This window comes from Hirundo rustica, chromosome 1 (assembly GCF_015227805.2).
Source record: "Hirundo rustica isolate bHirRus1 chromosome 1, bHirRus1.pri.v3, whole genome shotgun sequence".
Lineage (NCBI taxonomy): Eukaryota > Metazoa > Chordata > Aves > Passeriformes > Hirundinidae > Hirundo > Hirundo rustica.
The window spans coordinates 86,867,726-86,894,972 of NC_053450.1; the positions used below are offsets into that span (position 1 = coordinate 86,867,726).

Consider the following 27,247-nt stretch of genomic DNA (forward strand, 5'->3'; position numbering starts at 1 on the left):
GCGGGGGGGCGGGGGGGGGCGAGCACGCGTGTGAGTTCTGTGTGCGCGGGTGCGCGCGCTGCGTGTTCCCGCGGGCGCGCGCTCGGGCGCGCGCGCGGGTGCGTGCGCGCAGGGCTGTGCGAGGGCGAGCGGGGAGAGCGAGCGAGTTGCGCAGCTGCCGTGCGCGCACCCCCCCCGCCGCCGCCGCCGCCGCCGCCGCCAGCGCCAGCAGCAGCAGCAGCAGCAGCAGGGGCAGGAACAGGAGCACCTCACTGGCATTTAACGAGCGGAGCTGCTAGTTGCGCTGGAGAGAGACGCGCAGGGAGGAGGAGGAAGAAGAAGAGGAGGAGGAGGACGGGAAGAGAAGGAGGAGGGGAAGAGGAGGAGGAGAAGAAGAAAAAGAAGAAGAAGAAGAAGAAGAAGACGACGAGGGAGAAGAGGAGGAGGAGGAGGCCAAACGGACACCAACTGAAACAAAAGTATTTCCAAACCAGCACCCAACTCCACCTTGTGAGGCTCCCCCAGCATGGCTTCCGAGGAACTCTACGAGGTAAGAGCCCCCGAGCCCCGCCGGCCCTGCCCCCGGCCCCGCCGGCCACCCCACCCCACCCCGCCGCACCCGAGAGCGTTTTTGTTGCTCCCCGGGAGCGCCGCCGAGCTTGTCACCCACACTTGCCGCGGCTGCTGCCCCTTCGCGCTGGGCCCAGCGCCTGCGTGTGTGCCCAGCCTGGCCCCCCGCCCCCCCTTCCCTCCCCAGTTTTGCCGGAGGAGGACGGAAATGTGACTGAACGGAGGAGACGGCAAAGTGTTACCGTGGCCTGCGCTCCCCCTCAGTCTTTTCCCCACGTTCACACAACACTTTGAGTCCGGGAGGAGAAGGGGGGGTGCTGGATGGGGCGAGCAGCGCTGACAGCCCCGGCAGTGAGCACGTCGAAGTGCGAGAGCCCGGCGCTGTGCAAAAATGTGAGCGAAGCCGAGTTATTGCCTCTGTCCGGGCCGGGTGAGGGGGAGGAGGAGGGCAGAGGGGCTTTCCTCTTGGATTTGTGTCCATGCCAAAGTCCTGTGCCACCATCGTGTGCCTTGGCCGTGCAGCAAGCTGCCGCGGTGCCAAATATTAAAATTAAAACTCCTCGGCTCTTCGTGCTCCAACGATAGGGTTGAGGTTGCGAGAGAAGCCAAAAAGATTGAAAGTTAAGGCTCTGACACGCCATCCTTCACTCGTCACTCGGGAGGTGGTCAAAGCGTGTGCTGACGGGAGAGGGAGGTCTTGGGATGAAGAAGGGAACAAGGTGACAGCCAAACTTTGAATTTCCTATCTTATGTGTGGCAATTTCACGTCCTTGCCCTTAACTGAAAAGCATCATGGTTCTCTTGGATTGAACTTCCTTGTTTTTATTTTTACAAGAAGTCATCCCTGGGAGTGAAAAGCCATTGCTGTTTTGGAGCTGTTCTTGCCTTTTGGGTAGAGAATTGGCCTCCCAAAACCAAAAATGCTCTTATCTGATAGTTAATATGCATCCAGATAGTGATCTATTAAAAATATATATCCAGAGGCTGGAACTCTTAAGGTTAAAAGGAGGCAGATAGCCTTCAAGACACTTGACAGAAGATGTCTTACTGTACAGCTGGTGCACATGTATCTCTCATTAATTGAGTTCCATCTGTGATGCCATCGGTGAACAGACCCTGTAGAAGTCAGTGGAAGGTGCCCTGGGTGGGCTTGTATTTTAAGCAAGTTGACTGTCAAGCAGAGGTGCTGAACTGATAGACTAGGAAGAAGACTGAAGGCCTGTATGCCCAAGACAGATAAATCATGCTTAATTGCTTTGGCAGATTTCCCCATCCTCACAACGTAGCTTAAGCCAATCTTGAAGGGATCATCCCTGGAAGTAGGAGAGAAATTTAGGAGCCACTCTGAGTCTCAAGGGATTGCCAAAAACTTGCTTTGAGTTTTTGCGGGAAAAGTTCTGTTGAGTTTGTGGAGTTGGTCTGTAGATTCTGCTGTGGCCCAATACTCGCTCTTCGTGTGCTGCTGTGTTTGATTGAAGATGGACATTGAGATATCGGTTTCGATGAGCGCAAAGAAATGACCAGAAAAATTCTGTTTGCTGGGCATTGGGCTGAGGCTAAGAATGACCATTGTGCATGACTCTTCTTGGCTGCCTTAAATTGTGCTCAAAATGTTGACTTGTTGGCTTAGTAGTCTGTGGGGCACAGTCATCCTCTGGGCAGGTGGCGCGTAGTGGCCATTGCGCAAATGCTGCTTTGGAAAAACACCTGAAGAGATACTCTTAAATTTTAAAAACCGGATACATTCTTTAATCCTTCAAGTGCAAAGTTTATTTAAGATGCCAAAATTGTTAGTGCGTTTGGACTCACATGTGGTCAAGCTGTCTCTTTTTTTCTAAATTGTTGTTCATTTTTGATAAGTTTTGTGTTATAATGAATTTTCTAACCATGTCTGAAAAATCATAAAATAATAAATTATTTAAATACAGTGAGCACTAATTTGGGAAGGACATAGCTGCAAGTTGACCTGAAATGTTAATTATTAAGTAATTTAAACTGTTTTGTGAACTGCCTTTGTTATTGAGTGTGGATTTACTTCTGTTTCATGGTTGTCTTGTCTGTAAGTCATGCCATACAATATTGTTTGCAGCTGGTGTTTGAAATCTGTTGCCATTTGTTATACTACCATTTTTCCTTCTGGATCTTGATCTGGTGTCTTGATCAAAAAAAATGTTGTGTAATCTATTTGCAATTGTTAGCTTAAGTGTGAATGCCACCTATTTCTGCTGATATGTGTCATGGTTCTTCCAAAATACAAATGAAAAATCCTCTTATAAAAAATGAAGGTAAGTTCATTTTCCTTTAAAAAAGCCCCAAACGTAATAGATTCATTTGTTTGTGGGATTCTTTTTATTCTGAATGTCATCCCTGAAGAGAGAGAGCTGATCTCTATGTAGGCCCGTGATTTGGAATTCAAAGATCAAGACCTTGAAATCTACTAGTGGATTGGCAGTGAGGCTGTGGGGCTGGCTGTGTATCCTCAATGTCATTTGTTGCCGTGCATTTTAGAGGTTGTGGTGATGACTACCATTTTTTTTTTTTTTTTAATTTTTTTTTTTTTTTTTAAACTGGGGTAGAAACATTGAAGAGACTCTGTTTTCTAGATGGAAAATGAAACAATCAGTAATGTTGCCAGCCTCTGTGGATGAGGCAAATAACACAGTTTTTCTGTTTGCAAGTTTGTTTCTTCAAAGGGCAACGTGTTGTTATTGAGGTGGACAGGCATGGAAAAGCTAGTGAACAAGACAGGTGAAGGAAAAGGTGTATTGGGTTTTTATTTCCCCAAGTTTGTTTCAACAGGCATTGACATCTTATGGCACCTCTCTTGCGCCTGCTGCAATTTGTTAGTGTGGCTTTTGAAAAATCCTTTGTACAGCCTTTGGTTAAATGGTAGGCTTACCTTCTTCAGCGTGACAACTTTCCTTTGGCTTACTGACCTGTTTCCCACTAAGTGAAACATTGTTGGTGGGAAACATTGCTTGTTCTCATCATCTTCACTGCAGTAATTAGAAGTAGACCTCATTTCCAAGCTTCTTTCGGAAGCAAACTGTGTTTGCTCTCTCTGCAGTCAATTCCCTTGACCTCCTTTAGCAAACTCTTGCAAGTGATGTCTGGGATTGAAGTCATCCCAAGTTGTGGTTGGCATGACAAGTTTGTTTGATGAAATGTGGAAATGATTCCATACGAGTGCTCAGTGGGAGAGCTAGCTGCTAGCTAGCAGGTCAGACATAGAAAGTCCCGGTCCGTAGACAACTACTAATCTGTGCTGTGTTTGGAAGAGTCTCTTTCTCATAAAATTTAGTAATTTGTTTTTGTATTAGGTGAGGGGGAAATGCATTGAAGTTCTCTGCTGTTGGACACTGTATCTAGTCAAATTGCCCAGTGTTTCTGCCTTTCCTCAGGGAACTACTGGTACACCTGATACCCATAACATACATGGCCCACTGGATCCATTTGTGTAATGCTGGCTAGGCTTGGGCCATGATTGCTAAAATCATAAAGCCTCACAAAATCCAGGTTTCCAGAATTCCAACAGCTACTCATATCAAAACATTTTTACTGGGTTTTACTGATAGGTAAGCAAAACATTTTGTGTGAACTTTGCTGGTGCACTTCTGCCTTGATGCCATTTCTTCACTATGTATTTCACCTTGACATTAGTCATAAATCTGGTGTTTTAAGGTGTCTTAACCAATTTTAATTAAAATATTACAGATTAACATATTGAAAGTCTTGTACTTCAAAATTATACATTTTTCCATGTTTTAAAGAATAGAAAATATATATATACACATTTTAAAATTCTTCAGTGCCATGCAGAAAACATCTGCATTTTTTCATACTGGTGTCTAGTATTCTCAAGGTGATACTTCACTCCCAATGATGATTCAGTACTTTTGGTTTTATTTTTAGAACTAAAGCCTTTGACATTAAATTATACAGATACAGTGAAATTACAAACTGAAACAAATTTCAGGACCAACTGGCTGAAGTTCTATGGCCTGGCATTAAGCTATGTGTCAGGTTTAATCACCTAATAAGTAAGCCCAAAGACATGTATTCCAAGAAAATTTAAGCTTTGTATATAGAGTAGTGGCCACAAGTCAAAAAAAGCGATCCTACGGGCTGTTCTTCATCTAGTGTGCTAGTTTTTTAAATGATAGACTGTAGAAAACTGATGGAGAAATGCTGTCATTTTGTCGAAAATTTGATACTGCATAGGAATTACTCACTTAAACCCAAAGTTTCTCTCACAGCCCCAGTAACACTGCAGCGATCAAATCTTCATTGTGTTTTGTGTGCATTTACTGGAAAGTTTAAACATTTGTTTTGCTTAAGTTAATTGAAAGGGTAAATCCATTATCTACAGTATGCAGCTTGGAGTTGTAGCTTTTTATGGCTATTTGATGAAAAATTACTATAAACAACAAATTAGAATTGGCTGTTCAGGCAATAGCCATTTTTTTTCCTCATTGAAATGAGTTGTTTTCATTCAACCTGTCTTGCAGGAAGTCCAGATTGTCTTGGGATCTATCTTCTGCTGCTTGTTTCTGATGTGCTGATTCCCAAGACCTTGGTTAAAGATCTTGTTCATGAGGAGGGTCTTATAGTCATTGAGGTGTAGCGCCTCAGTTTTTATGAGTTTATTTTGACAACTCCTGGAAATGTTACTGCTTTTTTCAGGACAGGTAAAGACATAGATTTGCTTGGCTGACCCTACCCAACTAAGACTAGGAATTTACATCAGACATGTTTGTGTTGCTTCCACCCCTTAGGAACTACAAAATAGAGTTGAGGATTAGCTGTTCATCCTCCAGGGGTGACTTTCACTTTTTAAAATCAGAGCACAAATGCAAGAGCACTGCAGGAGTGGAGCCATCACATTTAGTGCAAGAAACTTGACTTTTCCATCTCCGTTGCCAAACTGCTTTTAACCAGCGTGGTTAGCCCCAGAACTCAGGACAAAATTGAGGTCTAGTGCCCTGTCTTCTGGTGCTGCTGCAGGGGAAGTGCCTGAGCTGCCCCTGGGATTTCCTCCAGTGTGCCCTGCCCTCCATGGTGCCAGTGGCCTGGCAGAACTCTTTTGTATGTATGTGCACAAAATCAGTATAGTAAAAAAAAAAAAGTTTTTATTTTTTCTGGATTACTTTTTTTGAGTTGCTTATGTCCACTGCTGGAAAAAAAAAAAAAAAAGGTGTAAGGGAGAGAAAGTGGGAAAGAATGCCTCATCTATGCAGCATGTGAAGCTCTGATAATTCTTATAATTCTTAACATTCACTGTCTGTCTTTTCCTGTGATTTAATTTCTTGAGGTTTTTGGTCAGTCAGAGATTTACTACTGCAGTGCCAGTCACGTTTAGAGTTACAGAACAATTACTTCCAACTTGCAAGATTGTACTATCACAGAAGGTTGCTTCCACTATGCTGATGTTCAGTACGTGAATGAGGATAAATTATCGGACACAAAGAACTTAATGAGACATGCCACAGCCCCTTGTTCTTGAGGAAGGTTGGCGTAGCTGGAGCAGCATCAGTGATGCTGTGTCCCTTTTAGACCTCTCAGTAGGTGCAGCTTCATTTCTTCCTGACTGCCGCAGCATTTCTGATCTGTGCCAAAGCAATAGAAAAACCAAGTTACTAACAGTTATGCTTTCATCTTATTCAGCCAGAATATGTGATAACTGGATCTGTTAGATATAACAGATAAGCAGCTCTATAATGCCACTCTTATTCTTCTGTAATAAATTCCAAATCTGCTGTTACTGGGCAGTGTATTATTTTTGTGTGTCTGTTGGAAGTACAAGCTCCACAAACTGTATTTGCTGGGTAAAAAGGGATGCACAAGTCTCTCCCTGTTCTCTTCTGTGCCTTTGAGGTTTTGAATGGCTGGATGCCACATGATAGGTATTATGGATCAATAAATACAGGGTTGATTATTTTTTTAATCTTAGAATAAAATATTTATAATTCACGTATTAAACATACCATGTGGTTTATTTGACAGTATGTTGTTAGTCCAGAAAATATCTTAAAAGTCTGGTATTTTATATTATCAATGTATTTTCTAGAGCTGTCGTATCTCTAAGAAGAGCTTTTATTTTTCTAGTTTCTGATGAGCTTGTAATATTTACACACAAGAATTTTGTTCTCTTTGAAATTTCTTTGAACTTCTCTCCATATAGGAAAAGAAAACTGGCATGTTACTGGCTTAGTACACTATAAAGGGAAAAATATTTACTGTTTTCATAAACATCCGCAGGAGATTTACATGTGTCCCTTAATGGTGACCTGTGGCAGATATTTTTCAGGCATCTATTAATATGTATGAATACATAGGATGGATGTGGATTAAGAAACATCCTTTAGTCGTAGATATTTAAATTACTTTAAGGCCACTTTGGTAGGATTAATTACAAAATAAAGCAACTATTAAAGCAACTATTTTCTTTTTAGTATCTTTTAACATTAAAATTAGTTGTATTGAATAGTGGAACTACTGTAACACACTTTTGTTGTGATTCTTCAGTGAGGCTTCACATTTATTATCACAGTACATACAATAAATTAGTAAAGCTCTGATCAGATCTTTTTTCTTGGCCATGTTAAGTATGAGGGTTTGTTTCATTTCTTTTGTGGGGAAAGATAAAGTATGTATTTCAGGTGGCCTAACCACATTTGTAGTTGTGCTTCTCTAGCTCTTCTGCCCCCACAGTTTCTTAAAGTTTATGCCTTTTAAGGAAATTAAGTGTTAATGCTCATTCTTTGCTGATTATCATAGTAGCACATGCAAAATCAAAACTGTTGGTTTTTTTAATATCCTGGATTGAAAGGGAAAGATGGATCTTCCCTCTTTCCCCCCGCCCCCCCTTATGATTTTCATTTTGCAGAGACATTTAAATACTTCTCTAAGCATCTCCACTTCTTGTAAAATACTGGATTATGGAAATTTGCTTGGTTTAGGGAAAAAGAAAAAAAAAGGCTTTACTTTGGAGATGGCATAGTTTAAAGCAAGTTGTGGGAAATATATTGTGATGTATTTATCACAAAAAATGATACATGTACATTTTGTAAATACGTATTGAGGTACATTCTTAAGTGTGTTGAAATGGATATATATCAACTTCAAAATACTTTCAAGACTATGATGTGTTGAATGTTGTATTCAGTGGATATTCAGAAGTCTGTAATTAATGAAGTTAATTCCATTAACTGCAGTTCTTCGATGGAGCATAATCAGGATATTGATAACATTTTTTGTTACCAAAAAACTAGATGTATGAAGGGTACAAAATAATTCAAAGTAAATTTGTGAGAGTTTACTGGAATATAGTTTGGCTAGTTGCTAAATCCTGCTCATTTGTTGTGTTTTGATTTCAGTGCCTGATTTTCCCCAGTTCTATGTGCGTATATAACACCATTCATGATAGCACAGTGTGACAATTCCATTTTACTTCAGTGGTGAGGTCACTTGCAAAGTTAAAACCAACAGACCTGGGACTGTATCTGTGAGACATAATGGGAGGGTAAAGCTCTGTGTACTGACACGAAAGATCCATCCAGTTCAGCACCCTGATTCCTATCACAGGTCCATAATGTCTTACTGCAGAGCGAAAAAATGGGAAATGTCGCACAGCAATAGTCATTGGGAGCTTTCATGGCTGGCTTTTAACAAGGCAGATTTCAGCCTTGGTTATGAAATACTGGCAGCATAACCTGAGCTGCCCAGATATTCAGAGCCCACGTTCATTACCTGTGCACATTTGCTAGGAGGCTGTGGCTGCAGGCTGCAAATACGTTGTTGTTCCTGAATTCTGTGTTAACTTGAACTCAGATTTTTCAAGAAAAGGTTGTAAGTGTATGTGGTCAAACAAAACATATGCTTACTCTGAGTAAAACCTCAGGTCATCAGCAGTGTGTGCTCTAGATAACCTGTGGGGTCTTCAGCGCAGACTTGATGTGCTTAAAGATTGTATCCCAAAATAAGGTCTAGCTGGCAGCTTTGTGTGAATACACTCAGCCTAAAAAATTTGGAGAGAGGAATGCACCCACAAAATAAGACAAATTGTAATAGCTCTTGTAATAATGACTCTAGGAATTATCTCATTATTTGAAGTTACTGCTATTTTGTAAGTATAAACCATAGTAGATTGTACTGAAGTATAATATATAAAATTAGGGAGGCTGATGGAAAACTTTTCTGAGAACAGGAAAAAACAGTGTTTATTTCTTCTCTAGGCTTTTTGTCATATAGTTACTTTATATTATAACTTTTAGGTGGCCAGTCATCTTTTGAGACTAGCACATTTTTTCTCACTCGTTTAAGTCACAGAAAAGGACCAAACTTGATCTTGAATTAGCAGTGCTTTCTGAAGACAAAGAAATGTAAAGTAAGAGCAGTGATGTTTACATCAGACAGAATCTTCAGCTTTTGCTCTTAATGTATTTTTCTTTGGGATTAGTTTGTAAATATAGTTATGCTAAATAGATATATTCAAACCAACTTGTCAGTTGAGTGAGCATTTCCAGGAAAACAATTTCTAATGTTTCCTGAAAATTATGCTTTGACCCCAGCTTTCCACCCTCTTTTGCAGCTGAAGGAGTAACTAACTAGGTGTCCAAGCATTCCCAAGTGTAACAGAAGATTTAATGGAGTGCAGTTTTAGAGCAGTCAATCAGTTTTCACTTGCGATATAGCAAAGTCAGAAGTTTCAAAGAGAAAATTTAAACTGTCAGTGCACGTCAGGTTTTTTTGTAATACGCATATGTAGAGAAGGTTAAAGCCCAGCTTTGAAATTTGTTTTCTTCTTTGTCTGGTTCATATGCTTAATGTTATATGCTTTGGGTTTTGATTGGATTGTACAAAAGGGAATGTGTTGAGTGGGAGGAAAAAAGGACACTTGATCTCTATTCGGTTTTAATCTGAAAAAACTTCCATAAAACAATATAATATGGAAGTCTAGGGCAGGTTTATCATTACATGACTTTTGAAGGCACGGGTTTCCAGAGAATTAACATTAGAATGAGCTATATTTTTACCCAGGTCATCAAGGAATGATCAATAACAACTAAGATTTTTTTTCCGGATGCTGAAGGCAAGTAAGTTTCAAAAGATCCATCAGTGTTTCAGATTCTATTTCACTCCTGTTAGAGGCATCTCTCTTCTATCAGGGCACCTCCTTAATTGATTTGTTTTTCCTATCTCCCACATTGTACTCATCAGTTCTCCTGAGGTTTGTGCTTATTTATTTAAACTATGCAAGAATAAAATATTAGGTTCTGAATGAGAAGATGGAAATCACTGTATTTGAGGATGCTTCTTTGAGATGTAACATTGTAGGACTATTAAAACATGGAAGCTGGTGCAACAAGCAGATGTTGATTTGACAGCTTATGTCCATGACTACAGAACCCAGTGGATATAAAGAATAACGACTTCACAAAACTTTAAAACTGTACAAAGTTGGGATCTTGTTCATTTTTTCATCAGCAGGATACACGTCACAGGTGTATGCAAACTGTACCATGCTTCTCTACTTTCTTAACAATAAAGATTTAATAACAAGGTTGCTAGTCTTTTATTGGATTTTTATTTTAAATGTTTGTTGAGGAAAATAAACATTTTAAACCAGTTCTTTACAAGGATCAATTTAGATTTTAAGTTCAGTTTTGCCCTGAAACTGGTGTGATGCAGAACAAGTATATTGAATAAGACAGTGTTTTGGGGGTTATCTGTGCTTGCCACAAAACAAGAATTTAGTGGGGAGATAGAATGAGCACTGAGACGTAATATGGTTTCTGTTCCCATGAATGTTAGGTTTTGAGCCACTCATAGTGACAGATGAAACTTTACTATTATTCATTTATATAATACCCATGTTATTTTCCTACATTTATCCAGATATAATCATTTGCTATGCTCTATTCTTCATACCTTCAGATACTTATGAAAAGAAAGCAATGATGGACAACTATCTGTTAAGTTATACTTGAAGAGTGTGAGATCTATTTTTTCAGTACAAGTCAACATCTTAGTTCTTACTGTCAAGCAAGAATAATGGGAACTAGTGAGAATCATCATTCTAGCTTATATATCTTTATATATGGGTGTATTATTTCTATCAGTAAAATAATGCTTTATTTGGCCCTTTATTTTTTCTTATGTGCACATGTTTATATTTACGAAGCTTGAACTAAAAGTGTGCGACTAAAAGTGATTAATTTGGAGAAAGGGATTTTATATCTCTACATGCTAAATAAAGACTTAAAGTATACTGAGACAGTAACTTATGAGAAGGGGAAGAAGAAAGTAGTGCTTGACTGTAGAACTGGTGGAATTGTATCTTGTGCTTTGCTTTCTATTCTTTTTTCCTTTTTGTCCGATATTTAAGGTCTACCTTCCCCGTGTCTTTTCAATATCTGCCTCGCATTTTCAGTCAAACCACCAGAAAATTCTTTTTCCATCCAACTTGTTCAGAAAAGGGCACTTTCAGTGTGGAATTAGTTGTCTAGTGATTGTAAAATAAGGATGTTTTCTGTTTTTTGGCAAGAATCTGGAACTTGGTTATGTAGTGAGAAAAAGGCCTATGCATTAAAATTGCTTTATCTTTTGTAGAAAGATGGGAAACCAGGGGCTGTTGTGTGAAAATGGAGGTTCTCATTAGGACACCTGAGTGCTGTCTCAAAAAATGTAATTCTCTCTTTTCTCTGTCACAGTCTAGCATTGAGCATATCACTCAGACTTGGTATTTCAGAGATGATTGCTCATCTCCCTGACAAAGTCTGAATCCCTGAGCCAAAGCACAAGCAGAATAAATCCTTTTTCTTTTTTGCGTTTCTTTTTTCCCCCCCAAGTAAATATTGTCAGAACATTTTAGAATAAAGTAGAGCAGGCTAATTGGGTCTGATAAAGAGAAGCTATGCTACAAGTGCAAGCTACAGACAGACCTGTCCCCTTTTACATCAGTGTTTGGTTTGGTTTTCATGGGGCTAACTGCAGAATGGTATTCAACTTGCGTGCAGTGTTATCTTTGATGTCCTCTGCGGTCAGTGAGGACTTTAGGCCAGAAGGCCCTTTAGACCATCTACATGAAATTTCTCTAAAAGATCATAGACTTCATCCCCTTCCTCTGTAAAAAAATATCAAAAAGCTAATTGGGTTAGTTTAGTCAGTTAAGTTAAATATACTTAAATGTGGCCTTCTAAGCAATAAGGTTTTGTTTCCTTTTTCTACAGTCTTCTGATCCTAATGCAGGATAATACCCAACTTTTCATTCATTGTAGGCTTTCCCTTGGGGCTGTGAACTGTGTTAGTAGGTGAATTGGGATTGTACTGTTGAAGCATAAGGGGTTTAGGCACAACACTGAACTACTATGGTGTAAGCTAAGGCTTGTTATCTGAGTAACAATAACTGATCGAGTCATGTGTTTAAGTAATTGTTGTCTTTTACTTCCTTTTATATTAAATCTTGGAAGGTGTTTGGGTGGCTACGCTTTATGATTGACTTCAGTAGTCTTGTCTTGGATTGCTCATCTTGAGCGATCTGTTCTGTTTGAGCTACAACAGCAGCTTGGCCATGTTTTAAGAGGATTGGAAAATTGGTCTGGCATCATTAAAAACAACCAAACAAAAAACTCCGTCTCAGAAATGTATGTTTGGTTGAAGCTGTTCCTCAGCCTGTTTCTGTGCGTGGCCGTATGTGTACTTTGCCAGGATGACAAAGCAGGTGTGGAAGGCTATTGGAGCTGTTGAGCTTCTGAGTGATGGCCACAAAAAAACCACCTCAGTGAGCAAGCCCTGAGACCAGGGGAAAAGCTCTGTATCCTGACAGTGTTTGTGTAGGTTTTTCCCGTAATGTTTCTTTGAATGGTGTGATATTTAACATTTAGGAGACGGTCTATTCCTTGTCCACTTTCAACTGTGACTACTAGGGCTCTCTTCTCTACAGCTTAAACAACTTTAAGTGCCGCAAGCCTTGCTTGCCACCACTGTCTTCTCCAGGAAACCTCTTATTCTTCCTCCTTCCTTTTGCACCCACACTGATTTCTGTTGCTGGGTGAGGTGAACACTCATTAAGGGAGCTTGCCTATCTTTTTGCCCACTGCTTTTACAGAAAGGTTGCCCACTGCTTTTACAGAAATAGTCTTCTGGCAATTTATTGACTGGCCAAAGTTGAAATCCAAGAGGTGCCACTTCAAAGGAAGAAACAGAAATATATAGCATGGTTGAAGGGAGACAGGAGAAAATGGGTTAGATGTGGGGGGGGTGGTTGCAGCAATGACTTGGCTCTGTTAAAAAAAAAAAGTCTGCCAAACTGCAAGCTCAATTTTCAGCTGGATAAACTCGCTGGACAGACTTGCAGTGCGACTGCACAGCTTCTTGCCCATGGCTTGAGCTGACTCAGAGCCGTGTCCCAGACTCCACCTTGAGGTCACGCAGCCCGTGCGGGATTGGGCTGAGGAGCAGCGCTCCTGGGGGAAGAGGACTGCAGCGGCTGGCGGGCGAGCACGGTCAGAGCAGAACATCACTGTGCTGGATATTTTAGTGGCTGGTTACCCTTCCATTTCTTGTGAAAGTGGCCACTTGTGCTTGCAAGAATTTGGGATTCCAGTTACTTCTCAGTGTTGCAAAACTTAGAATTCCCTGAATTTTACTGTCTTCATAGCAGTTGCAAAGCTTGGTGAAGCTTATTACCTTTAGTGTGCTATGCAAGTAATGACAATTCTGCAGCAGTGTAAGGCTGTATTTTCCTTGTCCACCTTGATTATATTGTAACATGCTCTGAGGCTGTTGTGCAAACCCCATTTGAAAATGCAGGTGACATACAAGCGTAGTTAAAAAGTATAATTTATTTCTAAGTGTTCTGGTTATTCACTGAGTGGGCAGTGGGCAGGGAGTGGGATGAGACAGGATGTCTCCTTGTAGTTGAGCTTGCTTTAAGCTGCATTTCATTTAAAATGCTGATATTCATAAAGATTATTTTTAGCCTGTCCAATGGAATTAAAGTTCAGAGTATAAGTGCTGTCAATATCTTTTGGGTAGAAAAACTTAGGCTTTAATTACTTTTGGTTTCAGTTTCACGAGCAGGAACAAATTATTTTCGTTTTGAGTGTGTTTACGTGAAGGTGGGAAAACTGATAAGGAAAGTAAACTGCGTTGCACTCTTAAGTCCTTCCAATATATAAATAAAAAATGGTTAGGAAGGAAAAATATCTATTAATACTAAAGACTACAAGGCCAGTGCTGTGTTATGGAAGTATTTGGGAATACAGAGATAATAATTGAGTAAGAGTTTAGAAAGCAGCTGAGTGCTTTAAGTGCCCTAAATCCAATGTTCTCAGTTCTTTGTGTGTGTATAAGTTCCCTATTTTGCTTATATTAAGTAAAAATATTCTCTCAATTATTTAGGTATAGGTAATAATTAAGAAATTTATTATTTCTGTATGATAAATATTATTATAAAGTACGAGACATGTATTCAGCATTTTAAGGACAATTTTATTAAAAAGATTTAATATACTTATTACAAATTCTGCATTTGTATGCAGTTTGAAAACATAAAATAGCTTAAAATATTGGTTATCCAGGGGTGTAGCGCACAAAAATTAAAATTGCCTGCATGTACATTCAGATGACTCATTGTTTTAACAGGTGCATGTAGCTATAAGTTTTAAAGCTTTACTTAGCTTCTAAACCAGTACAATTTAATAGTATTGCCAGACATTGACATTGGTCCTTCATTTAGTTATAAAAAACCAAACCAACAAATTATTAAATAAATAATTTGAAAGTAGAAGACAAGCTTACAGTCAGAAAAAACAAAATCTATTGATCCTTGTCTAGTAACTCAGACCAATATATTCAAATTTATTTACTTGCCAAAAAAGTATTTAAAACAAACCCCAAAACAAACAGTGAATACTTCAGAATACTTACGTGAAAGTTACTAAGTCAAATAAACTTTCAGTGTGCTGATTTTTATTGAGTGCCCCACTTTAGCAAGAGCAGAATAAAATTATAAAATTGTCCATTATTATTGGCTCTTTCTCTCTTCCTTAGTTCCGACGTAGTTTTAACAGCTAATCTGGCTTAGACACTAGGTTTATTACACACAGAAAACAAGGAATAAAACATTCTGGTTTTGATTTTTTCACAAGATAAAACTAAATAAATAAAGTATACAGTTAAGGATAGAAAGTTGCCTCAGAAAGTTCTGTAGGGTCTACATTTTCATTTTTTAGATGTAAGGCATGTTTTCCTTATATTTATGTGACAGAGTAGTCTTTCTCTAAATGTCTAGATGCGAAAATACCATGCACTGTTATTTTGGAGTGATTACATTAGCTGATGATTATTGACATTTTCTTGGAATTACTAATATTTGTAGGTCACTCATCATATTTTTCTGAGAAAAAGCAATTGTGTTGTCTTCAATTTTACTCAAGTGAAATGTTGTATAAGATCACTTCCATGAAAACAGTCAGCACTGATAGTTATCATTACTTATTTCAATGTTCTACCAATACTGGCTTTGTCAGTAATACATAATCACTCTAAAGGGATGATTTCCTAAAAGCAATGTAGTACGGATTTTGCGGAAAATATAGAGAATGCAGTTTTGTCTCAATGTAATGTTACTTTCAAATAAAAGCTATGCAGGTGATTTTTTAACTCCTACAATGAAAAATCATTAGGGATAGGTGTGAAATTGTCATAGTGCAGTAAGGCAGAGGTGAATATTCAAATGTATGAAGATTCAGAGAAAATGCCATGAACAGTAGTGTCTATTAGCTGTCACAAAAAAAAAGACTATTCATAGTAGATTATATAGACATTAATCATAAACTTTCTATCCATGGGGTTAAGAACAAGATGAAAATTCTCTTATCTATTGAGAGCAAAAGAATACAAGTAACGACATGCATCTACTAGATAGGAACATTAATAGTTGAGACAGAAATGCTGAAAAAAATATTATTTTATGTTTTTTTAAAAAACATGCTGTGAGTCAGACTGCTGTTGTTTTCTGGCCAAAATCTGGATGTTTTGTTCTCAATTTACTTACCGATAAGTGTTTCTTTATTCTGATAGAAGCAAACAAATTTAAGTTTTTCTTTAGTCTATGGGAGACAGGATTTAAAACAAACAAAAAAAGACTGCAAACAAGTGAAGATATCTAAGGTATTGTGGTTTGTATTTTGTTTTGTATTAGTTTTAATTGTTTAGAAGTGCAAATGAGATAGGATAGGCCAGGATGTAAAATAAGTGCTAAACTGGACAGGTTGATGTTGATTGCAAAAAGAACCATAAAAGGTTGAAATGAGAAGTGCTTAGCAGAAAATTAAAGAAAGCAGAGTCACTGCTTACCCAAGTGTTCATGACAGTTTGAACTGATCTGTACTTAACTTCTTTATTCTGAGGCTGAAAGTTCTCATTGACAAAGATGCTCATATAGGTATGGTAGGATTTTCTAAAGCACCTGATGCAGTACTGCATGGTACTCTGATTTCTGAAATCTATCTCCTTGCTAAGTCAACATGGTCCATATCAAATGCATTTCAAACTGGGTGACTGACAGATCATAAAGCGGTAATAGATTAAGGATATTCATGTGGGATTTTATAGAAAGTTTTTTACAGCCCATTGCTTTGAGGATTTGGACAATGATCTGGAGGATAATGAAATGTAATCTCTGTTAAAATGCATATGTGCAAAAATGGATGGATTAATAAGTGTGAGGGGGGGTCTGTACCTAGTTAATGGGGATCATTTGAACATACATTAATATAGCTGAAGATACCTGTCCTGACAGTAGGGTCATGCATGCAGAATGGAGAGTGGTGCTTTGGAAAGGAGTAGTTTGGTGATAAAATACAGCAGCTAAAACACATATTTCAGTCTCCTGATATGGATATTGGGGATCTCAAGTGAAGTTAGGTGTGCTGCTACCTTGCTATGTAGCTTTTAGTGAGATGTTAGAAAATTGCATCTTTTTTGACCTTAAAGTGAAAAAAACTCCAAAACCTAGGTGAACATACAAAGATTCAGAAAAACATGTCAAAGACAATTAAAAACCTTAAAAACAAATAAGTCACTAAACCCTGGCAGAGGCCTGGAGAAGTTCACTCTGTGTAGTATTTAGCAAAGGTGACTGGTGGCCTGTAAGTACTTATATGGGGCAAAGATTTCAGGCAGAGTAGTCCTTTAGGTACACTAGATTTTGGATAACAAAATGCAGGAGCTCAAAGCTGAACTCAGGTGTATTACTTCTAGAAATAAATTAAATTTTAAATTGAAGTCACTTATCAGAACAGCTTATTTATGGATGTTCTGGATACATCGGGGGGAAAAAACAAACAAACAAACCTGTGCATTTTTCCAAAAGGATGCCTTTAGTTCTAGCACAATATGATGATCTGGTGCAGGATTGTCGTATTGTGCTAGAACTAAAGGAATTGGGCAGGAATTTTGGAGTGGAAGTCTCTCTTATACAGGAAGGCAGGCTAAGTAATTGTTACTTACGCAGGTTATCTACAAAATCTGGTTTGAAAAGTGTTTTCAGCATCAAAGGCACACTCTGCTCCTTTGTAATGTGCGCCTGTGTTTTTGATGGGAAGGCTAAAAAAAGAGGGGGAAAGGGAAGGTTGGGGATGTAATGAGAGGATATAATAAGACAAATTAAGTATGAGATTTATTAAATCAAAATATGTGATCATCCAAGCAACACATACATCTTCCATATAGCATTTCAAAAGATTTTTGCATGCTAATTGTGTGAATTAGCAACCAGCTGGGAACAATACCCTGCTATTTGTTAAAGGAGAGACAATAAAGTTCTTCTAGACAGGAAAGAATCTACATTGTTAACAGATGACCTGAAAGTTCAGCTCATTGAAAAGGCAAATATTTTGACCAGGAGAATAATTCTTCCTGTGGAGCAGTATGAGTTGCCCTGCTTAAAGCCCTACAGCTATTTTTAACCATGTCACAGCTATTGAGCTTAGTCTTCAATTTAGTTCATAAACAGTGTAAAAAAGACTAAGTAGGTCTTTCTTTTTGATGAATGTAGAGGTGAATATGTCAGAATCCCCCTTTTTTGCAGTTTTTGTTTATTTTGTGCAATTTCTACATTGATTTTAACAGTTTGGATGTAGATTTTTGTCACTTGTTGTCGCTATCTACCACATTCCATTTTGTTAAACTACAGAAACACTATTGCACTATTGGGGTAACAGTGGGCAGAAGATGAAATTGCATGTGTAATGAAGGTTGTTACGATCTAGGGAGGAAAATAGTGGAGAGTCCTTTCAAATGACACAATGTTTTTCAAAAGTTTGTTCTTGAACACTTCTGTGGTTTAAAAAGTTTTATTCCAGTTTTGTTTTGTGGCAGTTGTACAGCAGAATTTGAGTACAATATGTAACTTTTGAGTTTGCCTGGAGTCTTTTGTATGCTTGACTTGGGAATCTAAGGTCTTTATCATAAAATCTTTAATTTGATTTCCTGAATTCTAGATTTTTCCGGTTTAAATGCTGATTTTTTTTATTTTTTTTTTACTATGATGGTCTCTGAATTACTTCAGTACTTTCTAACAGTAAAGTTGTTGCCTAGATTATATCTGCAAGTTAAGGTTCTTCACAAGATATGTCATATAATTAATATCTTATTGAAAAATATTTGTAGGAATGAAATGCTGTTTTTAGGACCTACACATATCATAGATTTAAGATATTTCATTTTTCAAGACATTAGATTGGAAAATGATACATTAAGGTAAATATATTTTAACGTCAGGAATGGACATCACAGACATACATTATGTATCTAGACAGGTAGTTTTTTTGTGGCAATCTCTGAATGCTATTTTGTGATATAACTCTTGAGACTGTGTATTGTGTATTTAGATTCTATATGATTTCTTTGGGACATGCTGCAGATTTTATGCTCAATCTGTGTATTTACTTGAGTGTGTACTGCATTTCTTGGGAAGAAAACAAGCATCTTACCTCTTTAATAACCATTCCTTGCAATGTGGAAAACATGTAAGAAAACATGACCCAAACAGGAGAAACAACTATGAGCTGCATAGAGCGCAAAGCCCAATGAATTTTGTTTCTTTACGCTTTTGCAGTTAGTGAATTCCCTCGCTGTATCTATCGAAATGGTGAAATTGGGTCAGGCCTAATATTTTCCTTCTTCTTTCCACCACTTCCCCACCCCAATGCTAATGTTTGTGGGACAATAGAAAGCAGGTATGGTGTATTAAATTTCATGATAATTTGATGATTTGGTGGCAGGCCGAGAATAGACCAGACTACCTTTGAATATTATTCATGGAAATTAACTAGGAAGTGTAACCACACACGCAAACTCTTAGGGAGTTTATCCAACTGAAAAATCTCTCTCCAACTGAAAAGTCTCTCTCATAACCCCCATTTTTTTTTTCCCCTCTTGTTTTTCTTAATAGGGTTAGTTTGAGGCCAGATGTTCTTGCACAAACAGGTTCAGTTTAAATTTTGTCAATCCCATGCTCATTACTTTAAACAGCTGTGAAAAAGCGTCCTTGGACTATTAATCTGCTGAGTTTCAGAAGCTGCTGACAACTTTGGAGGTGGTATAACTTCTAAACGAGACTGCCATTGTAAGGAAACTTTACATTTGCCATTATTTTGCTACCAACTCCCCCATAATGAAATACCTTTAAAGTGGCGTGAGAATTATATTAAAGGTATAATGACTTTTTAGTAGAAATAGCAACTTTTTGTATTGGTTGCAAGCATCTTGAGTGAATTTGTTAATTAAAAACTGGAGTTGTATCTACTTAGAACAAAAATGCAAAGCCCAAGTTCTCAATTTTGAAGTTAAGAAAACTTCCTAGAAATTTGTCTTAAGATTACCTGTTGTTTTATCACAAGAGAGCAACGTTTGTTTTTCTTACAGAATTTGCTCTTAAATCTTTGTTTTTTCAATAATTTTCTTAAATTAGATAGCATAAGAGGATCTGACGATTTTGTTGAATTTTTTTTGCCCTTTGCATAGTGAGAAAATTTATGGAGTAGGGGGACTACTTCTAAGTAGCATTGCAATGTTTCAAACAATCAATGTTGTGATCTAGCTGCATTGGTAAGGAGTTGAGTTTTTTCCATACTATCAGACCTGTAACTCATAATAATGGTTTTATTTTTTCTTTGTCTACATGGGTTTCAGTTAGTGTTCTCAACTTTATGTTCATGGAATCAATTTTGTGGGCTCTTACCTGCTTCCTAGAAGCCATTGCCTTTCGCCACTTGAACTTAAGAGTACCTCTTTCTAAGAGAGTAATATATTTCTTGTCCATGTAGCTTCTCTTACCAGGTTTACAAAAGAGCAGCAACCTGCCTACAATATATATATTTACTTCCTTCTTCAGCAGTAGCTTTGTCAATGGAAGACCAAATCTACCCCAGAGCATTCGTCACTGCCCTCTACCTGGGGTTAGTGCCTTCTCTGGTCTGCTGGCTGAGCTGCTCATGGGAGCTCTCCTTAATCCAATTCAGTCAAATTGAGCCATGTTAGGAAAGATTTGTTATTTAAATTACTTAAGCTGATCTAGCTTATTTTGACTGACATGTTTAGGGAGTTCTTATATATGCAGGTCAGCCAGAAGATTTGAGAAGTGGTAACTGTCAGCAGGATGTGATGATAAGCTAGGGTAGTGGGTGGCAAAGAGCAGGTCTTTCTCAGCTATGCTCAAACTGCTTGATTTGTATTCATCTACAGCCTGAAATTTGGGAACCTGGCTTTTCTTCATGGAGCACTCTGAAGTTTTTTTGGCCATTAAAAAGGAGAAGTCTGCCTGTGCCAGTTCCTCTCTGAGTGCTCCTGTTAGCCACAATTTTACCCAGAACCACCTAGAGCATATTGGCCAAGAGGCTTTGATTGTCCACTTTTGAGTGACTCCTGCCAGCATTATTTCATAGTTGAACTAAAGTGCAGGTCTCCCTCTGGTGCCTACTTTGTAAAAGCACAAGATTTTGTAATTGGGCTGAGCAATTGAAAACCAACTCTATGAAAAGAGAAAGGTCTCTTTGTTGTCCTGGTAATAGCAGTTCTGAGAGCTCTGACAGGAATGTTAGACAGTAGACTAGTTTTTTCCTTGTGGTACATAGTGCTAATCTGCACATACATTCAGAACTCTGTAGTTGCTGTCAGCTGCAGCAGTGCTCATCCTCTGCACCTCTGATAACAGCAAAATCTTCTTTTTGGGAGGTGTGTTCATTAGTATGTGGGTATATGGGTAATGGATGTCTGGATGTAGATGCATATTTTGAAATAAAACCAGAAAAATTTCATCAATTTCTTACCAATTACTTTTAGCTGTTCATTTTTGGGAATTAGTTGACCATGCAAATACTGATCTTTCTTATACAACCAAAATTTTCTGCTTTGATGGATTTTAATCTAATTTAAAACACCCCTCAGCTGAAAAGGCTCAGACATTGGTACATTGAGAGGAGCACACTATCACACATCCTCAACAAAATACAAAAAACTGACGTCATCACAGTGGGAGGAATTTTTCATTTACATCACCCTCCACTTCAGACCCTCTGCCCCTTTCAGAGAACCACATTTTGCATTATCAGTCCTACCACTCGGGGCTATCTGTGTGTAAATTTTCCCATTCATATTCCCAAGAACACACAGCACAGATATTTCTCAGAAAGATCCTGGTTATGCCATACATCAAAAGAACTCCATGCCTTTTGGACTTGGTACCTTTTGGTTGTACCTTGCTGACACAGAGGATACTTTGACAACGCCTGCTATCAGCAGGGGTTTCTCAAACAAACACAAGTGATGTGTATGACTCAGTCCAGCCAAGCTGCTATTTCCTGATATAAGCCTGCTCTAAAAATGCCTCAAACAATTTTTTAGGAGTACAGTTCTGGAGGAATTCTGGTTAATATTTCAGACACATGATTTTTTTCATCTTTTGTTGTGAACCAACATGTGTCTAAACCATTCCCTGGTATGAGACACAAAGCAACATAAAAGAGTTAGCTTGGCCTGCCCAGCATGAGCAAGGTCAGGCTGATGCTTAGAAATTATAAGCTGAAGGCAGCCCCCCATCAGCTCACCTGTCTGATACAGTCTTACAGCTCAGCCTAATCCTGCATTTGTAGTTTGCCCGGGCCTATCTCTGGGGACAGTGTCCAGCACAAGAGTCTGCTTGGCTGAGGCTTAAAATGTTTAGTTCTAAAAGCAGAGGGACAGGGAAGCATGTGGAACAGAAGTTCATTGTGAGGACTCCAGTCTTCTCGGGATGTTCATTGCTGTCTATGTGGGGGACAAGCTGGCAGCTCTGGAAAGAAGCCAGGTGATCTTTTGACTCCTCTTTGGAAATCTGCAGAGGATGATGATCAGGTTCTTTGGGGGTTTGTATCGGGGCTGGGGTGATGTCAGCCTTTAGTTTCCCTGTATTTCTCTACTCCCTTTATGTAAAACTGGTATTTCTCCTGACTGTTAGGCCATAGTTTTCGTATGTCACGAATGCAGTCAATACTGCAGTGGGAATGGAGGGAGGAGATGACATTTGTTTTTTGGATATTTTATTCCAGTGCTGCTTCCAGTGTGCTGGCTAATCTGTTTATATGGCTGGATGTGAACCAGGTCCAGAAATTCAGCTAAAATATAAATATCCTTCTCAGCAGAATTGGTTCTATGAATGAGTACAGTATGCATCTTTTCAACCACTATGCCAGTGTCCTTTTTTATTTCTTTAATAATTAATAATTAAAAAAAAAAAAAAAAAAGGCAAGGAAGAGCAGGTAGCAGGTCACCCAGTGGGGAATGCTTTTCTGCAAGCTGCCATTAAAGGACTTCTGTTCATTCCCAGTAGAATGAATTCTCAGCTTGAGCATCTGGATGTTACTGGTCCTTGTCTTGTCCTCTTGTCACTTATTTTTCTAAGTTCTTTCGTAGAAAACAAAACAAAGTGTTGAAGAAACTCTTTCACACTTTCCTCATCTGTTTTCGAAAGGAATAAATTGGCCTCAAAATGCTTTGTAATTATGTTGTTCTCCAAGGCAGGTCAGTGACCTCCTCTAAGAGCAAATCAGAGTACTGGATTACATCCTCACTGCTAGCACTTAGTACCTCCTTAAATTCTGCCCTTGAGTTTAAACATCCTCTGAAAGAAATACTATCTGTGTCCTAGTGGTAGCAGATGTACATGGAGAGGTGGCAAAAGATTGCCTGGAAGGCTCTCAGTTTTCCAGTGGTATAAATAATTGTTTTGTCCTGGCAGCTCAGACAATTTATAGGGCTTTTGAACCTTACTCCTCCATTTCCTTCCCAAGAAAACTTCATTTCTTCAAGTAATTGCTTTAAGAATTTGTTTGTTTATAAGCTTCCAAAGTGTCTTGGAATCAGAGAAACCCTCTCTAGTAGAATACTGTGTTCTCAAAATGCACTCAGTGCTGTGAAGGAATATTGCTCAAAAAAGCTTCGTAATAACATAAGGAAGGCACAAAAGACTGATGGAAGTTACACAAATCTCTGTCAGAGCCAGATTATGGTAAAGTTTGATGAAATGTAATTGTCCATCTACCTGTTTATACCCACACTAGATCCTTAAACTGGGAATCACAGTAAGGATTGCACTGCAAGACAAATAATGAAAAGCGTTCTTCTATATTGAGAATTCAAATTCAGATTTTAAAATGGCTGCTAGGGGGGAAGGAGGTGTTCAGAATATATTGCACAACCATAAAGATACCTCAAAATATCCAAAAGCTTTTCTTGAGAAAAAACAACGTCTTTATGGAAGGCAATACTTAAAGAAGATGATAATTTCAATGCTGTCCAGTTGCACTGTGTAGAAATAATTCTTGTTTAGCCTGAGAGGAAAACTAGGTGGTGGTGCATTTCTGTTTCTCAAAATGGCCCTTTTCCTAATCTATTTTTTTTCAGAATTGCTTAAATTATTTTTGGACACGTTTGAGCAGATGAGTTTTGTGTAGACTTCAGTGAAATTTGAGTGTTACTTGTAGTCTGAGCCTGCTAGACCACTTTCGTCACTGGAGCCTAAGTACATATTTGATCCTTTGTGAGTACTGGCTGGTGTAGCCAGGAACTCATGTCTCAAACTGTTGAGCCATGGAGCATCAGCCAGGCCGCTGCTATGCTCACAGTGCTGTAGCCCACTTCTTCATCCACCGTGTTCTTCCAGCTTTTCCATTTGGCCATTTTACTCCTTCCTTCCACTTCAAGTCACTTGTAAATCTGTGATTGCATGCAGTGCTAAAAAGTCACCTGCTTATCTCTTTGATGACACTACTGCTGTACTTTGTATGTCCAACCTTCATACCCTTTGTGCTATCCTAATCCTCACCTTTTCACTTGGCTTCTTTCACAGACACTGTTTCCTCTTCTCTTCTGCTTGAATCTTTATTTTCAAACAGTATTTCCTTAAGCCGTTATTAAAAAAAACCCATACCATCTATTCTTCGACCTTAAGAACTGAACACAGCAAGGGATTTGGAGTTGTCTTTAATGTTCTTTTTCTGAGTGTACAGTATTGTTCCTTCCTGTTGACCCTCTTGTCCTCTTTACTCTCTTCTTTCTCTTACTGTATTTTCAACCTTTTTGGATCAACGATGTAACTAAGTGCTTACCAGCAGGATTTCAAGTTGTTTGTCAGGCGCCAAGCTGAGCATTTTCTTAGATTCCCCCTGGTGTCACAGTGCAATCTGGTTCTTCTGAGTTGATGCATTAGTGTTGTTGGTAATCAGCAAAATTTCTCTCAAACTGCATTGGTGTAATTGAACCACAACACCAAGTATAAAACTAAGTATTTAAAATTGAAACAATTCAGAATAAAGTAAATGCTGGTGTCTTGCTAAGTAGGAGGATGTCCATTTCTGTTTTCTAAAAGATTACTAAACCAATCTTGCAACCTTTACTTATGTGGGAAATGCATACTCAAGCAACCAACCATTGTTTAGACTGAGTATTTTTTTTCGCCAAACAATTTTAAGATATATTCAATAAATTGCTTTCTCATATGTGAAACTTGCATATTTTTTAGGCCAGAAGAAGTTACCGAGGTGTACATGTATTTGAAACACCTCATAATAATATGTAAAAGAAGCATATGTTGATTCATGGATCTGAAAATGGTTATCTGAACAATTCCTCATATACTCTGCTTTGGGGCTCCTCATGTTCCTTGACATACATCCCTGTTCATTTCCTAGGTTTAAATAGCTGTCCTCAGCTGTTGTGCGTTAGCAGATCCTCACTGCTAGTCTAAAAAATTGGCTGAAAGTATTCTTTAAATTTAGAATTCATTCTGAGTTTAATTTAGGCAATGTTTACTACTATAACTTCTCTTTCTCTGGAGAAAGGCTCAGGCAGTGAAGTAATAACATTTAACAGATATAGTAACTCTTGTGTAGCTGTAAGGAAACTGAATCTGAGGAATTAAAAAGAATTATTCTTGACAGAACATTAAAGTAACGATATTATGCTAAATAAGCAAAAATATGCAGATGAATATAAAAATCTGAATATGTGATGATATGATGAGGTATGTTTTAAATATATTTAACTTCATTGAAAAACTTAAAATATAATGCATGAATTAAAGTCTGAACTATTTATAACTTACCAAGGTATGGGAAACAGCAGAAAAAATATAAAATACTCTATTTTTCTGCCATAGAACCTACATCATTGAATCAGTCACGGGCAGGTAAATTTAAGTCCCTAATCCATTCTTAGCAGTAGTGGTAAACCTTTTGTAGATGTACACCTTCTTCATTCCCACTTATTCAGCTGTCAGTAGAGTAACTTACTAAAAGCTAGGAAAAAATTTTGCATTTCAGAAATCAATGTCTTATATATTCCTGTCTAAATAAAGAATAGTTATGAGTTCAGATATTTTGCTTCCAAAATCTTTAAGTATAGATGCAAATCCAAGTTTAGCTCCCTGCTAAGGACTATGTTATTAAAAGGATTTATAATAAAATAATATTATTGAAGAAAAAAAAATCAAGTCTTTAAGTGTATAACCTATTTTTAGTTAAATAATACTGAAATAAACAATCAGAAATGTAAGTTTAGTTTATAGTTGCAAAATTTTTAGTTTACATCCTATTAAAAATTATATACAAATGAAACCCTGAGTTTCCTTAATTCTTTAAGGATTAAGAATTATGCTCTTCCTGACTGAATAAAGAAGTAGTTAAATCTTTTCACACCTTTAACATCACACTGTGTTGTCCTGTTCAGAAAACCCTGCCAACTATGCTTAAAAGATGGTATTTATTGCTTTGATTATACAATACCAACCATCAGAAGTGGTCCTTTCCTTAAAATGTAGGATGCAGCTGCTGTTAAAATGTAAGATTCAAGCCAGCAGAAAACCTTGATTGAAGCCAGGATTACATCTGTGGTGGTCTTAGATTGGTTGTTTGTGTTGTTTTGTTTTTTTTTTTTTAAATTTTTAATTCCAGTGAATCTATTCTGCTGCTCCCATGCCTCTGAGTTTATTCATTCTTATTAAAGTGCCCATCTGGTGCAGCAGGGAAGGGTATGCCTGTAAAGAAGAACTGAACACACTGAATCATAAAGGATTTGTTCCCAAAATGTAATGACAGAGAAACAAAACTGGATCTTGACTCTTTGGAAGCTGCAGATATGGTTGAAGAGGAGTAAAAAGATTATTGAACTGAACCAAGAAGCAGCTCTCACTAAATTGATTTGATTCATTCCCATTGTGTCTGTGTGTCCTGGGGAGTTAAAAGGAGTAGGAAAGAAGGTGGGAACGAAATTGAGTTAAAGTAAATTTGATTAGTGGCTAGATGAAGAGAAGGATAGACTGGGAAAAGTAAATTTAAAAAGCAGGTTGAGCAAGAGCTAGCTGAACTTTGTTCTAAACCCATTTGCAGTACCCGAATTCTACTTTATTTTCTCCTTTGAAGTTGGCTTTCTATTTGGTGTGGTTTAGTTTTTCTTATTCTCTGTCTGCAGTTTTTAGGTTATGGGGTGTTTTTTTTCTGATAGCCAACACTAAAAAAAGCCCACCAAACTCAATTCGAACTTAATTGAGAGAGCAAATGTGGTGTTAACTACTCATCAAAGCTTAGGATGACTCATGAGTCAGGAGCTCTTGGATTGGAAATGTCCTCAATTACATGGGGCTGGACCCGGCTATCCGGACAATAGAGGATAGAGCTGAGTGGCTTCCAGGTGCATTTCAATTGCAGCTTTTAGTCTGAGCTGAACGGGGACTTTCTGAGCTTTCTCTTTTGACCCATCCCAAGCTCCATTTTCCTGCCTTGTATGAGAGCTGCTGGTGGAGTCATGAGGCACTTCGGAAGGCTGGTGAGTTTTATATCGTTTTTAAGAGATATGCGTGTGTGGGGGCATAAAAAATTCCTAAGTCCACCCTCTGAGAACAGATGAACTCCAGTGCTACTCCTAAGGAAGGGTCTGGGACACCCTCGAGGTGGGGACAGTGAGACTGTGAAATACTTTATTTGTCACGAAACTTCCCTTATAGGAGAACCAGAGAAATTGTGATGTTGTGAAATGACCTTCTTTAAGGCTTTGACTTGATTTGCTGAATCGGTAGGAACATTGAGATAGTTAAAAATGCATTTAATATTCTGTGGGCTCAGTTAGTAGGGGCCAGTTGATTGTGGGGAGGAAGAGA

At 38.3% G+C, this 27,247-nt stretch overlaps 1 protein-coding gene across 3 annotated transcripts in view; it reads left to right on the top strand.

Annotated features, from left to right (window-relative positions):
- Positions 1-365: 365 nt before the first annotated feature.
- CDYL (chromodomain Y like) overlaps positions 366-27,247 on the top strand; it is a 103,939-nt gene continuing 77,057 nt past the window's right edge. For 2 of the 3 annotated variants that reach the window (XM_040075790.2, XM_040075805.2), the window contains exon 1: positions 366-529. In XM_040075790.2, coding sequence (XP_039931724.1) covers positions 506-529 — 24 coding nt within the window. In that variant the 5' untranslated portion in view covers positions 366-505. Of the gene's footprint in view, positions 530-26,775; positions 26,917-27,247 lie in introns of those variants that run through there. The other variant, XM_040075796.2, reaches the window with a different exon arrangement.